General features: G+C 45.9%; 1 protein-coding gene across 1 annotated transcript in view; it reads left to right on the top strand.

Annotated features, from left to right (window-relative positions):
• Positions 1-6,403: 6,403 nt before the first annotated feature.
• Positions 6,404-15,445, top strand: part of LOC117357507 (histone H3.3A) — a 45,036-nt gene continuing 35,994 nt past the window's right edge. The window contains exons 1-2 of the mRNA XM_033938222.1: positions 6,404-6,560; positions 6,978-7,114. Coding sequence (XP_033794113.1) covers positions 6,987-7,114 — 128 coding nt within the window. The 5' untranslated portion in view covers positions 6,404-6,560; positions 6,978-6,986. The remainder of the gene's footprint in view (positions 6,561-6,977; positions 7,115-15,445) is intronic.

Consider the following 15,445-nt stretch of genomic DNA (forward strand, 5'->3'; position numbering starts at 1 on the left):
ATTTCAACTTGACTAGAGTCTTGAGAATCAGAGGAAACGGAGGAAAAGCATAAAGGAACTGATTCCTCCAGTCCAGTAGAAACGCATCCGCTTCGAGACGTTGAGGAGTATAGATGTGGGAGCAAAATTGATGCAGTTTGAAGTTGAGAGGTGACGCAAACAGATCTATCTGCGGAGTCCCCCAACGAGCAAAAATTTGGCGAAGAGTAGGAGAATTGAGTGTCCATTCGTGAGGTTGTAGAAGACGACTCAATTTGTCCGCCAAACAATTGTGTTGACCCTGAATATAAACCGCTCTGAGGAAGATGTTGTGAAGAATCGCCCAATGCCACAATTTCAGAGCTTCTTGACAGAGGGAATGAGATCCCGTCCCTCCCTGTTTGTTGACGTAATACATGGCTACTTGGTTGTCGGTACGTACTAGAATCACCATGTCGTGAAGTAGATGCTGAAAAGCTTTGAGAGCATAGAATATCGCTCTGAGTTCCAACAGATTTATAGGACACCGCCGGTCCGCTTGGGTCCAGAGTCCTTGAGTGCAAAGACCGTCCACATGGGCTCCCCATGCGTACATTGACGAGTTGGTTGTGAGGACCTTCTGATGAGGAAGAGGGTAAAACAGTAAACCTCTTGAAAGATTCAAAGAGAGCATCCACCAACGGAGAGACTTCTTTAATGAAGGAGTGATGGAAATTAGCCGAGTTGGTGGATCCACTGATTGTTGCCATTGAGATGCCAGTGTCCATTGAGGAATGCGAAGGTGAAGTCTGGCAAAAGGAACCACATGAACTGTAGAAGCCATGTGACCGAGCAGAACCATTATTTTCCTTGCTGGAACAGTGGAAAGTTGGAAGAATTGTTGAGAAATTTGAAGGAGTGCATCGTGACGTGGTTGTGGAAGGTATGCTCTCAAATTGATAGTGTCCAGAGTTGCTCCTATGAACTGGAGAGACTGAGAAGGAGTCAGCTGAGATTTGGGAAAATTGATGTGAAATCCCAAACTTTGTAGAAAAAGAATAGTCTGTTGGGTCGCTGCAATAACCTCTGAAAAAGAGGGAGCCTTGATGAGCCAGTCGTCTAGGTATGGAAATACTTGAAGACCCTGGTTGCGAAGAGCTGCAGCCACAACCACTAGACATTTGGTGAAAACTCTGGGGGAAGAAGCCAGTCCGAAGGGGAGAACTCTGTACTGAAGATGAAGATTTCCTACCTGGAATCTGAGGTACTTGCGAAACGCTGGATGAATAGGGATATGAGTATAGGCCTCTTTGAGATCGAGGGAGCACATCCAATCCCCTTGATCCATCAAGGAATATAGAGTTGGCAGAGTGAGCATTCGAAATTTCTCTTTGACTAGATATTTGTTGAGAGCTCTGAGATCCAAAATCGGTCGCAAATCCCCCGTCTTTTTGGGAACTAGAAAATAACGGGAGTAGAATCCCAAGTTCCTTTGGGGAAGAGGAACTTCCTCCACTGCTCGCAGGAGAAGAAGAGCTCGAGCCTCCTGAAGAAGGAGGGGAAGATGCGACTGATTTGAAAGACACTCTCTTGGATGGCGATCTGGAGGTACCTGAAGGAGTCGAAGAGAGTATCCCTCTCGTATGATGGTAAGTACCCAGAGATCTGATGTAATGAGCTCCCATTGATGATAAAATGTGGACAGGCGACCCCCTATGGGGAGGGGAGAATTTGGAAACAGAGAAATTTGAATGCTCAGGTCGAGATTGTCAAAAAGACTGAGCAGGCTTGGTGGCAGCAGGGGTCTGAGACTTCTGTTGTCGTTGTTGTGGAGGAGGCCGACGAGAAGGAGGTCTAGAAAAAGCAGGAGTTGTTTTCTGCGGATAGCGACGTGGAGTTTGTTTGAAACCTCTAGTTGGTGCAGGTTTTGGATGAATGAGGGAAGCAAAAGAGCGCTCATGTTCTGAAAGACGCTTGGTAGCCGCCTCAATAGAGTCATCAAATAACTCATTTCCTTGACAAGGAAGATTAGCCAATCTATCCTGAAGGTTAGGATCCATGTCCACAATACGTAACCATGCTAACCGACGCATAGCTACAGCAAATGCAGATACTCTAGACGAGAGTTCAAATGCATCATAGGAAGCTTGCAACATGAATAGTCTCAACTGAGAAAGAGTCTTAAGGATATTTTTAAATTCTGATAGACGATTGGTAGAGATGTCCGGGTAAAAGGAAGGTAAAATCTTTAGAAAATGGTTGAAGTAGGACGTAAATATGTAGTTATAATTAAGAACTCTATTTGCCATCATAGAGTTCTGGTATAAACGTCGACCAAATTTATCCATGGTACGGCCTTCCCTACCAGGAGGAACTGAAGCATAAATTTTGGAGGGATGTGCTTTCTTCAATGATGATTCTACCACCAGAGATTGATGAGAAAGTTGAGACTTTTCATAGCCTTTACATGGGACTGTTCTATAACGAGATTCTAACTTGGATGGGATAGCAGTGATAGAATAAGGAGTTTCCATATTGCGAGTGAAGGTCTGCTGCAGAACAGGAGTCATAGGTAATCTAAGTGACTCTTTCGGTGGATGGGGAAGCTCCATATCCGCTAAGTATTCAGGAGTATATTTGGAGTCTGAATGAAGGTCTAGCTTGAGAGCTTGGCCCATGTCAAAAATAAATTTGGCAAAAGAAATTGATTTTGGATCAGATGTTTCCTCAGGAGAGCCACTGCGAGATTTAGGCTGAACTGAGTAGGATGGAGAAGCCTCTCTAGAGTATGGTGAAAGGTCTGATTCCAGACGTAGAGTGACAGAAGAAGCTGCACTGTGAGGTGGAGTAAGAGAATGTTTTCTTTTCAAACTCCTAGATGGAGAAGTACCAGGTGTACGTGGTACAGAATGAGTCGAGGTGTGTGGAGAACTGTCTCGACGGACTGGCTTCGACGGTGTTCTGGATCGAGAAGGGCTTCGAGTCGAGGTTCGATGATGTCGAGATCCATGTTTCGTCTTCGAAGAGCGAGGTAAAGAAGCCTCGGTATCTAAAGTCGAAGACTCCCTCCGAAGCTTGGAAGTAACAGGTCTTGAATGCTTCGACCGGTGCTTCGAAGGAGGTGAGCCCGGAGAAGACTCTGATGAAGAAATGTTCCTCGGTGTCCGGGATCGGCCTCGGGAGACTGGAAGCTCTGGTTGAGTGACAGGCTGATCAGTCCGAGACAAGGTCGAGGACGGGACCAGTTGAGCCACCAACGAGGAAATCTGAGTGGTAAGTATAGATTTTAACATGTCCTCCAGCATCGGCACCGAGACAGAAGATTCTGACCTCGTAGGTGCAGCAGTACGCTCCGAAGAGGGCGACCTCGAAGGTGAGTATTCCCTTATCTTGGAGGTACGCTTCGAAGCTGGACGTGCCGAGGACTCTGGTGGCTTCTTGGATACGGCACCTGAAAGGGAACTCGGAGACTTACCCCCCGTAGAAGACTTCGTGGATGGCGTCGTCTTCGAGGCAACCGAAGCAGAATAGGTCGAGGCCTTCGAGACCGAAACTCCAGCCGGAGTCTGGGTCGAGGCCTTCGAGACCACAGGTGTCGACGTCGTCGGAGTCGAAGCCTTCGAGACCGGGGCAGCCGCCGAGGTTGAGGCCGGATCCGAAGATTGCTCCATGCCGAAAAGTTGAAAAAATTGAGCACGTCGCCGAAAAGCCCGTGGAGTGAGGGTGAAGCAGCGATGACAATCTTCTGGGGAATGAGAAGAACCCAGGCACTGTAAACAACGGCAGTGGGGATCGGTGACCGAAATCACCCGATTACACTGTCGACATCGTTTAAACCCGGTAAGAGGCCGGGACATGGAAAAAATAAAGTCCGTGTCGAACGAAGGAGCTAATGGGCCTAGGCCCAAAGCTCGACGGCCGGACAAAAAAGAAAAAACAAACAATATTTTTTTTTTTTTTTTATTTTATCAAGAGAAAAATAAAGTATAAGACAAACACAGCGACCGACTTAAATAAAGAAACAGCCGCGGTGATGAGAAGGCAATTTGCTGCAGAGAAAGAAAACGTGTCTTCTTGTCTCCGCGGAAATAAACGAACTGAGGATCCTCTCAGGAGATGCGCCCCCTAGTTCGGGCGGGAAGGCACGCGCGCAGGCGCGGTGCAGTGCTCGAAAGTTCGAGATCTTCAAGCAAGTTTGCTTTCGAGGCTGTCCGCTGCGGGGCTCCGTCGGTGACGTCACCCATGTGTGGGAATATGCTGCCTGCTTGTCCTGGGATAACAACTTTTTCACGATTTTTAAAAATATTTTCAGGCACTTTTTGCCATTATTAAGTGATATTATGAAATGTCAATAAGAAGCAATGCAGCACGACAACTTTAGCATGAATTTTTTGTGAGCACTTTGCACTTTATACTTACCTATTTATCAGATATTGTGATGATTCTTGGGAGTTTATTTTGTATTTCTTCACTTTCTTTAATTTTTTCAATTTTGTTTTTTTTTTCCCTTTCTCCCTCGGGGTGAATGTTTTGATTTTGATTTAAATGGGATTTTGATTAGATTGATAATATCAAATAGGACTATATGATGTATGGGGCAGTTCTTATTTAGACTTATGTCTGGTGCTGGTCACCTATGAGTTACTGCCCGAGCCCACAATCCCTCGTTTGCATGCCAAGGGCTCATACTGATGTCAATTATTCAACTTTTATTTTACATTTTTCTAAGTTCAAACATTCTCCCTGAGGGATTAAGAGTGTTAGCTAATTATAGATTGGATTCTATCTTTTTAGATACCATTTACAGAATTTTCCTTTTACTGCTTACAAAATATATGTTGGTTGGGGCTCACGGAGTAACTTTTAATGATTGGTGCCAATGGTGACATTAACATGTAAGAAACAAAAAAAAAAGTAGGACACGTGGATACCCAGAATTCTGATTGATCTTTAATGCAACACTGGAAACTACAAAGTTTCTATATCGTTCATAGGAATACAAAGTCAATCATACAAGACTCAACACGGCTATGTTTGGCAGGTTCACCTTCATCAGGACTCAGAACAATCCTCAATTTCACAGTGAAATACTATGAAACATGCACTTGAGTCCACAATCATGTACAGTCCATTCTCGTTACTTGCACGTTCCCAGTTCATGATTTCACTTATCCACGATTGCATGCATTGTGACCGCTATTCGTGCCATGTGTTCGCAGACCTCTGACCTTAGGGAAAAAAGGCTTTGTTTCCTTTCATTCACTTCCTGTTTTGGCTTTGCTTCCAGAAACAGCCATCAAGTGAATTAGAAACATAAGAGAGTGGGTTACAAGCATCTGCAGGTAGAGCTCCAAAGAGAAAAAAGCATGTCTGAGGAGTGTTGCTTAGTGGCAGAAGGGAGTGGACATCCCTCCTGCAGCCCGGGAGGGGGTGTTGCTTGGCGGCAGCAGGGATGTCTGCTGCTTGATAGGGAGAGGGCATCCCTCCTGTCAATCTTTGATTTGGGGGTCTTTTTTTTAATTGTGTGTGGGTTTATTCTGCACATGTTCCGATCGCTATCACCAGTGATTGGCACATGCAAATTCAACAACTCTCTGCGAATGTCATTTGCATGTGCTTGCCTTTTCAAAATCGTTAAGAGTAGCGGCCGTGACAGTGGATTTTACCGCCAACATTTGAGAATCTTCCCCTGCCTGACAAAATATGTGTTTTGGACAGGCTTTGTTCTGCTGTCAGCTGTGAGTTCAATATGTGCTGATAGAGGGACTTTCAGAAAGCTGGTCCTGTTCAAGGAATTGCTCTGAATTTAAATGTGGATGATTAAAACGTTATAAATTAATTGTGCTCAATCAAAACTCCTGTTTAAAAATGTATTTTGAAGGAATGATAAACATTTATTAGAAGTTAATATGGTCAATTTAAATGTAATGACTATTTTACTGTGTTATATTATTATGTATTTATTGCATTTCTTCAATAAAGTAAATGTGGATGATATGTCTCTCTTTTGTATTGGTTTTTAGGCATTACCCCTCCCCACTCCTTTAGCCTTTTGAGCAGTTACCAGCGCTAGGCGTTAGTAAAAGAGGCTGGAGGACCTAGAGCCAGGGCCGCAATCCAGTCAGCTTTTCAGGATTTCCCCCGTGAATAGGCGTTGAAAGCTCATGAAAACGCGACTGGATTGAGACCCCTGACGTTTGAAAAATCAATAAATAGGACTGACCCCACGTTTCTTTACTTCCCTCTTCGCTTTAGCCGACTCGTCCTTCTCAATCTCGTCGCCGTCGTTTTCCCGCTCTGTGGCAAAGCGCTTTCAGTTTTACGACAGTCTCGCCGCGAGCAGCGCCCCCGCCCGGCCGAGAGAGGGAGCGCGCCTCTGCCTCTGCCGCCGCCGGCCGCACGCCGTTCCTGTTTGTATACAGATCGGCGCGAGCCAGGCGCCGGCGCCCGATTGGCTGCCGCCGGGGACGGAGGCGGGAGGGGGCGCGCGGGCGCGCGCGGGAGGCTTTCTGGGATAGCCCAGAGTCGGCCATCTTTCGATTGTGTTTGCAGCTAGCCCGCCCGCCCGCAGCCGCTCGCGCTCTCTACAGCCACCGCGCGAGGTGAGCGTTCCGGCGGGAAGAGCGTCACGGCCCCCCCCCCCCGGCCCGGCCTTCACTCGACGGAAAGCCCCGCCGGCCGTCAGGGGAGGGGAGCGGGGAGAGCGGCCTCCGTCTCCGCGCCGGCCCTTCTTTCTTTCCGACATGTTTATTCCCGCCCGGCCCTCGCTCGTGACACAACAGCAGCGGAGGCCCGAAGCCGACGCGCTCTCCTCGTGCAACTTCGCTCTGCTTTTGGGTCGTCCAGAGCGAGGCGCGAGCCCTCGGCGGCCAATAACGGAAAGGACCGGGGGTTGGGGGGGTTGGGCGCTCGGCCGAAACTCCGGCTAAACTTGAGCGGCGAGTTTGGCTTCGTCGCGATGCGCCTTTGCAGAGGGTGGCTCCGCTTTTGATGGTGTGGCTCTTCTTCTTCCCTCCTAGATCTGAGAGATGGCTCGTACCAAGCAGACCGCCCGCAAGTCCACCGGTGGCAAGGCGCCGAGGAAGCAGCTGGCCACGAAAGCCGCCAGGAAGAGTGCCCCCTCTACTGGCGGGGTCAAGAAGCCCCATCGCTACAGGTACGATCCATTGGGGCTTCGCCTGCTCTATTGTTTACATGGAGGCTGATGGCATTGTGCTCAGTTGAGGCCTTAGACGACAGTCGGGGTCTCTTTCATTTGACTCAAGTGATTCTGTCGTTTCTAAAATAGGCTGAAGAGAGTAAACCATTTTTAAAAATCGCATGCAGCTGCCTCCCCTTTCTCTCAGGCTCTTCCACAGCAGTATTAGAATTATGTCAAACTTGCTGCTAATTGTTGTCTTGGGCAGATAAATAATTGATATTAGTGTTTATATTTAGCAGGGTTGGGGGTTTTTTTTGCTCAAAAAAGCATTTGACCCAACAAAGTAAAAATAAAATGGAATTCCTTGGTGTTTATCACAAATTATGATATGGTATCATCTACATTGATAAAATATGTTGATACTAGAGTGAAGATTATTTCAGTAGTTGGGGTGGCTCTATGGAACAATCTGGTTGGTCAGTTGAGGATGGTAGAACATTTAATGTCTTTAAATGCTTTTAAAACACGTGGAAGCCTTTTTTTAACATAGCTGTGAAATATTATTTAATAAGGTGCAGAATGAGTAACTTAAAATATTATTGTATGTTTTTCTGTCATTGATTTGTATTTTATGTATATATTTCAGTAACCCACTTAGGTATAAGTGGGATATGTTTGTTAATAAAAATGGCACAGCAACAGGGAGGCCCAGGTTCAAAGATACTAACTCCTGACTTTGGCCAATTCAAGTAATCTTGCATTGTTTACAAACTTGGGGGTCCTTTAACTAAGCTGTGGCAAAATGTGACCTTAGCATGCCCTTGCATGGGTTTTTACTGTGCACTAAGGCTGTCTTTACTGCAGCACTAAAAATAAAGGCCTTTTCTGAAGTAATACCGTAATGGCTTTGTACTAATTTTGCCATTAGTATGCAAATAACATATTTCTAATATTCTGCACTAACCTTGCGGTTCTAAGCCAGTAAGGCTTAAAACAGCTGGACATTTCCAGCAGTTACAATCGTAAAACAATATTCATCAAAACAATTCTATTATTGAGCTCCTACAAATTCTTGAAATGTATTAATCCATTGTCAAAAATCCAGATAGTTAGCACATAGTAATACTGTAGGAAAGTATCTTTTTTTTTTAATCTGACAGCTGCCTGAAAATAGTCTCATAAACTTCTCTTTATCCTTTTGCAAAAGCTATATGGGTTAACGTTGTCTTATTTGCCGTTTATTATTAACAATATTTTATACAATAAACCAGTGTCACTCAACTTCTTCAAGCCCCTAAGTCTAACAAATATCAACCGAGTAACCCCAGGCTCCACCCCTGACCCCACCCCCATAATAGTACTGATTATAATGTAATTTATTCCATCCATTTTGTATATATAAACAATTAATCTTATTAATACATAATGGTAATCACAAAATAAAATTTTAAAAAACCCAAAGTACACAGTATGCAGAAAAAATGTTTATATTCAGGGTATTTTTTTCAAAGAAGTCAAAGCAGATCTCTATAAAATATGTAATGTCATCTCAGTAACAACTATAGAAAAATATAGTGCAAAATATAGAGAGCAGATATAAATTCTCTAAACACATTTCGATCACTAAATTGAAAATAAAATCATTTTTCCTAACTTTGTTGGATGTTGATTTCATGAGTCTCTGGTTGCACTTCCTTCTGACTGTGCATCCAATATTTCTTTCTTTTTGCCTCTTACATGTTTCTTCTCCTCCGGACTTCATTCCCTTCCACAACCAACATCTCTCTCTATTCCTCCATGAATCCAACATTTCTCCCTCTCTTATCCCCCAAAATCATGTGCAGCATTTTTCACTATTGCCCACCAGCCCCATGCCCCATTTCTCCTATCACCCCCTCTCTAGCACCATGCCACATCTCTCCCACCATCACTATGTCCAACATTCCTCTCCCTTGAATCCGTCCCTCTGTTCCCTCTCCACCACCAAATCCAACTTCCTTCTCTTCCCCATGCATCTCTCCTCTCTCTATGGCAAATTTTCCTTTCTTCCTTTCCCCATCTGCCACCATCTTTTTCCCTCTCATACACACTCATGCCCAACAATACCTTTCGATTCCCTCCCTCCTATGTCCCAAGTTAGTGCCCCCTTCCTCCCTTTCCTTGTGTCCCATGTTCATGCCACCTCCCTTCCTTCTAAGTCGAGTTTGTGCCCCTCTCCCTCCCTGCCTTCCAACTGTTGTTCCAGAATCGTGCCCGTCTAATGCCCCCAATGCACTCCTTTCCCCCCTTGGTCCCAGAAAGATCTTGTTCAAGCTGCATTCGCTCCATCTGCCTTTAGCGACTTGGGGGGGCACACACAGGCAACGATTCACACACTGCACATGGCTGACCCACAAGCCTTCCCAAGGGTACGTGTACCGTATGTTGAGAAACACTGCAATACACAATTTAAAGACAACACATGCCTATCTTGGCAACCGATGAACTTTACCATAAAATAAAGAAATATGATCAGAGTTTTTCCTCAGAGTATATTAACCTTAAAGCTGTATTCTAGATTTTTAATTGTATCCACTTTTGTATAAGCAGGGTATAAATTAATTTACTTTATTTATATACCACTTAAGTCCCAAGTGGTTTTATATTCAGGTACGTCATCATATTTCCCTATCTGTCCTAGCAGGCTCAAACTCTTTATCTAGTGTACCTGGGGCAATGAGGGGATTGAGAGCAAGATTCTCAAAAGTTTAACGCCATCGCTAAACTGTTTTCCTGCGGTTTAGCCTAAACGCAGTTTAGCGGTGGATTATCAAAAGGGATTATAGAAACATAGAAATAGACAGCAGATAAGGGCCCACGGCCCATCTAGTCTGCCCACCTTAATGTCCCTTCCCTACCTTTGCCCTGTGAAGAGATCCCATGTGCCGATCCCATTTGGCCTTAAAATCAGGCACGCTGCTGGCCTCAATCACCTGTAGTGGAAGATTATTCCAGCGATCAACCACTCTTTCAGTGAAAAAGAATTTCCTGGTGTCACCTCGTAGTTTCCCGCCCCTGATTTTCAACGGATGCCCTCTTGTTGTCGTGGGACCCTTGAAAAAGAAGATATCTTCCTCCGCCTCGATGCGGCCCGTAAGATACTTGAACGTCTCGATCATGTCCCCCCTCTCTCTGCGCTCCTCGAGCGAGTATAGCTGTAATTTGTCAAGCCGTTTTTCGTATGGTAGATCCTTGAGTCCCGAGACCATCCGGGTGGCCATTCTTTGCACCGACTCCAGTCTCAGCACATCCTTGCGATAATGCGGCCTCCAGAATTGCACACAGTATTCCAGGTGAGGCCTCACCATGGATCTATACAATGGCATAATGACTTCCGCCTTACGACTGACGAAACCCCTTCGTATGCAGCCCATGATTTGTCTTGCCTTGGACGAAGCCTGCTCCACTTGATTGGCAGACTTCATGTCCTCACTGACGATTACCCCCAAGTCTCGTTCTGCTACCGTTTTTGCTAGGATCTCGCCATTAAGGGTATAAGACTTGCATGGATTCTGGCTGCCCAGGTGCATAACTTTGCATTTTTTGGCATTGAAGTTGAGTTGCCATGTCCTAGACCATCGCTCCAGTAGGAGTAGGTCGTGCATCATGTTGTCGGGCACTGAATCTTCGTCTGTTGTGCATTTGCCCACTACATTACTCAGTTTGGCGTCATCGGCGAATAATGTTATTTTACCTCGAAGCCCTTCATCTATACGAGATTTCTAGCAGTATCTGACACTGACATGCAAATGGACTCTTCAACATTGAAATGTGCCCTCCGATGGATTCTTAAAAAATGCTGACCCATTTTCAAAAAGCGGCGTCTGGTTTTGGTGCCAAAAAAAGGCGACTGGTCCAGGAGTGCCGGTCAGTGTCAGAGACTGCTAGAAAGCCCTGTGCTGTGATGCAGCAGGAGAGATGCCCATTCTCTCAGCTGCATCACAATATCCTTTCCCTAAAATCCCGGCTGAGACCCCCCCCCTGCAGCAGGAGAGATGCCCACACTCCTGCTGCACAAAAATCCTCGACACGACCACCCAACCGCTCCCCGCAACAAGAGAGATTCCCACTTTCCCCCGCATTCAAGTGATCCCTGTTGCCCCCCTCCCCCTTACCTCAACATAGACAAGTGTCATTTAAAGCAGGCAAGCAACAATGTAACTCCCTTTTGTTTTTCACTTTCTCCTTCTCTGTCCTATACTGATTGTAGAGTCTCCCCCAACAAATTATTTGTCTCCCCCATTTTTAAATGTACATCGCTTTGAAAGTCTGAAAAAGCGATTTTTATCAAATTTTTAATAAACTTGGACATCCTCCTCCCAGCTGCTGCTGTGTCATCTAAAATGGGAATTCCCCTCCCCAGTGCATCTTGGGATGCACCAGGGTGGGACCCGAGGCTCTGACTGGCTCCGACATCTAAGACCCCTCCTATGGGGTATCCAGGCCAATCAGAGCCTTAGGACCTATCCAGATGTATCGTATGGGAGAGGCCTCAGGCCCCTCCCTGGAGCATCCAAAAATGCACCCGAGAAGGGAATTCCCATTTTAGGCGATGCAGCAGCTGGGAGGAGAGTATCCACATTCCTCCTGTTCATCTATTTTGAGAGGGGGGAGAGATATCTCTCTTGCTGCAGGGGGCAGTCTGGTCAGTGGTGGGGTGGTTGCATTGGGTATTTTAGTGCAGCAGGATAGGTTGGGCATATCTCCTGCTGCAGAGGGGCAGTCAGGTCGTGACAGTGGCATTGGGGATGCCCACTCTCTCCTGCTGCAGGGGGGGGGACGCAGCCAGGATTTTAGGGCAGCGGGAGAGTGTGGGCATCTCTCCTGCCGTTGTGTTTTTTGAGGGGGGTTTGACGGTGTTGACTGTTTTTTCTGCGCATGTGCCCATCGCTATCACCAGCAATGGGCACATGCAAATTTAACGACTCTTTGCTGCTGTCTACTCATTTGCATGCGTGATTTTTTAAAGAATGTCAGGTTTTCAGATTCGGTATCAAAACGGCTGCGTTAGCAGACCGTCGCTTTTTAACATGGGTTTTTTTGAGAATCCTGGCCTAAGTGATTTGCCCAGGGTCACAAGGAACAGTGAGGGATTTGAACCCACAACCTTAGGGTGCTGAGGCTGTAGCGCTAGCTACACACTTCCCTTAAATGTTTTAAATACTTATGGAGGCCTTGTTGGGTCATTTGGGCTATTGTAAAATTTGAATTGTTTATATTTGTTGATGAAAAAAGTCAAACAAATATCCTATCTGAAAGCTCTGCATGCAAATTCTGTCTTTATGCCTGTACTGAAACAATTAATGCTGTTCATGTTGCATTGATTACCATTGTTACATTGATGGCTATCACTACATGGATTGCTATTATTGTTGCATTAATTCAGTGGTCTCAAACTCAAACCCTTTGCAGGGCCACATTTTGGATTTGTAGGTACTTGGAGGGCCTCAGAAAAAATAATTAATGTCTTATTAAAGAAATGACAATTTTGCATGAGGTAAAAATTATTTATAGTTTATAACTCTTTCCTTTTGGCTAAGTCTTAATAATAATATTGTAATTTGTAGCTAAAGAGACATGATCAAGAAATTGTTTTATTTTACTTTTGTGATTATGATAAACATACCGAGGGCCTCAAAATAGTACCTGGCGGGCCGCATGTGGCCCCCGGGCCACGAGTTGTAGACCACTGCATTAATTGCTGTTGTAACCTGCCTCAAACTTCGCTTCAGAGGATTTGGCTTGGTATAATAAACACAAATGACATAACTACATATTTACAGCACAGGAAAACCAATCAATTAATTGCAGACAAAAAACAAACAAAACTGCTCCTCTTCAAAAGTATTTTCAAACACAACAAAGTCTGTGCATAAGTGTAAAAGATATTTGAGATGGCCTTTTTGCCTGTGGTTCTAAAGAAAATTGGAATACTTCCAAAATAACCAAGCCTCCATTTAATCAGCATAATACCAAAACTCAGCCTAAATTATAGGACTTCTGTGACAGATTTATTTTTATTGTATTTTAAATTTTACTGTAAATCACTTTAAAATTTTAGTATTAAGTGGTATATAAAGTTAGTAAATCAAATTAATTATAAATCATTTTTCATGCTGATGACGACAAGTTAATTCTAATTCTTTAGCACCTCTCCAGATCAGTACAGGTTCAGTGATGTGTAATACTTCACCATGACCAGCAGGTGGAGACAGAGACAAAAACCTTTGGTTGCAATACAAGTAGCTGTGCTTCCCCCAAATCTGACCAATCTTCTCACAGTCTCATCAGGTGTGGTAAGCTGTTGCCAGGCTTCCCTTGGTTAGTGTAGGCCTGTTGGAATTTGTATAGTGGCCTTCTTGTCCCTGTCTGATGCTGGACAGAGCTTGGGGGGACCCTTTTGGGGGGTCTGTCTGACCTTAGGGGTATCACATTCGACGGGTCATGAGTGTCCTCCTGTTCCTCCACCTTGCCATATTTTTTTCTAGAGGTTCCTCAGCTGTAAACATTGCCACCGATACCGGCAAGGCATATGGCTTAGAGAGCCAGTGGAGTCTGTTCTGACAGAAAAAATAAACCCTGAGGCAGTTCCGGTCTGAAGGGAGCCTTCAGAGTATTGTATTGGCACTTTCCCATAGCTTGGTCGCGTATTATGCAATGAGCACTTTTAAAGGGAAAAAGTGCTCATTGTGCTCCAGATCAAAGTTAATTCAGGCGGCCTGGGCTTGTGGTGTACTGGCCACCGTGAAGGGGATCCCTTTCGTGAGTGTGAAGGGGAATCCTTGTCGGCTTCAGTTGCCGGCGTCCAGGGATCCCCTTTGCGAGTACCTCGCACACTGGCAGCTGAAGGAGGGGAAGCCCGTGCTTCCCTCGCCACCCATGCAGGGATTCCCCCAGCCACTGACACTCAGGGAAATAAGGTTTCCCTTACCATCAAAGCTGCTGGGGACTTCCTATCAGCTGCTGCCGCCTTGCCTGCTTTAGTGGCTGGGGCAATTCAGGCCTCTCAGCTTCTACAGACCTCGGGGGCGTTTTTTCAGTGGGCTTTGCTCTGATTTTGGCAGGAAGCGCCTCCATTTTGTCTGCAGCCTCAGGTGACCTCTCCCCTGTACTGGAGAAACAGGGGAAGTTTCTTCTGAGATCTCTGCTTTGGCAGTGAGTCCAATTGGGCCCAGGGTTTTTTTCCCTGAGTTTGTTTTAGCCTTATGCAAAGCTTATCTTTAAGTGGCCGTGGGTCCTGCTTCTGGCTTGGGGGTCTCGGGGGGGTGTTTCCCTCTGCATCCACTCCGGTTTGACCCCCCCTTCCCCCCAGCAACAGTTTCATCCCTTTCTCCCCCTTTCTTGTTCAATCAGCCGAGGGTATCTTGGGGGGGGGATGATTTTTTTTCTCTGGGGATCCTCTTGGGGAGTACAGATGCTGCTGGCAGAGGTTTTTCAGTTACATCAGCTGGCAAAGATGCATTGGTGGTGTTCATCTTTCAAAGGGAAGAGCTCCAGCAGCTTCAGTTCTCCTCCGTGTTGTGTTTTGAGGAAGACGAGAAGGATCCCCCTTCGTGTGGTGAACCCTCTGCTTCGGGGAATCCGCTCAACATCCCGCTGTTTTCCTATGCATCAGGATATTCGGGATATTGTGCTTGCACAGTGGAAAGTGCCTGAGGCACCCTTTGTTTTGCGCATTCTGTATTCCATCCCGGAGGGGGATAGGGATACCTTGAAGTCGCAAGTGGTAGACGTGGTGGTTTCGCCCATCACAACGCAACATACAGTGCCTGTTGAGGGTGGCTCTGCTTTGAGGGACTCTGAGGAGCTTAAGTTGGAGTCCCTCCTTAAACAGAATTTTGATGTCGCTGCCCTTGCGGTCCAAGCAGCGATGTGTGGTGGTCTGGTTGCTTGGGCTATCCCAGGACAAGCAGGCAGCATATTCTCTACATGTGGGTGACCTCCAAGCTAACCAGAAGGGAACGGTGGGAAAGTAGGCAATTTAGGAGAACAGATTACGTAAAACCAACTGGCCATCGCGCCTGGAAAAAATATCCAGACAGTAGTGAGAGGTGACCAAGTAGTGGCCCTGCAGATCTCAATAGGCGTGGACCTGAGGAAAGCGACAGACGCCGACATCGCTCGTACTCTATGCCCTGTGACCCGACCCTGCAGCAGGAGACCTACCTGAGCGTAGCAGAAGGAAATACAAGCAGCCAACCAGTTGGACAAGGTGCGCTTGGAAACAGGATGCCCTAACCCAGGGGTCTGCAACCTTTAAGACATAAAGAGTCACTTGGACCCGTTTTCGAAAAGAAAAAAAAACTT

This window comes from Geotrypetes seraphini, chromosome 3, assembly GCF_902459505.1.
Source record: "Geotrypetes seraphini chromosome 3, aGeoSer1.1, whole genome shotgun sequence".
Classification (NCBI taxonomy): Eukaryota; Metazoa; Chordata; class Amphibia; order Gymnophiona; family Dermophiidae; genus Geotrypetes; species Geotrypetes seraphini.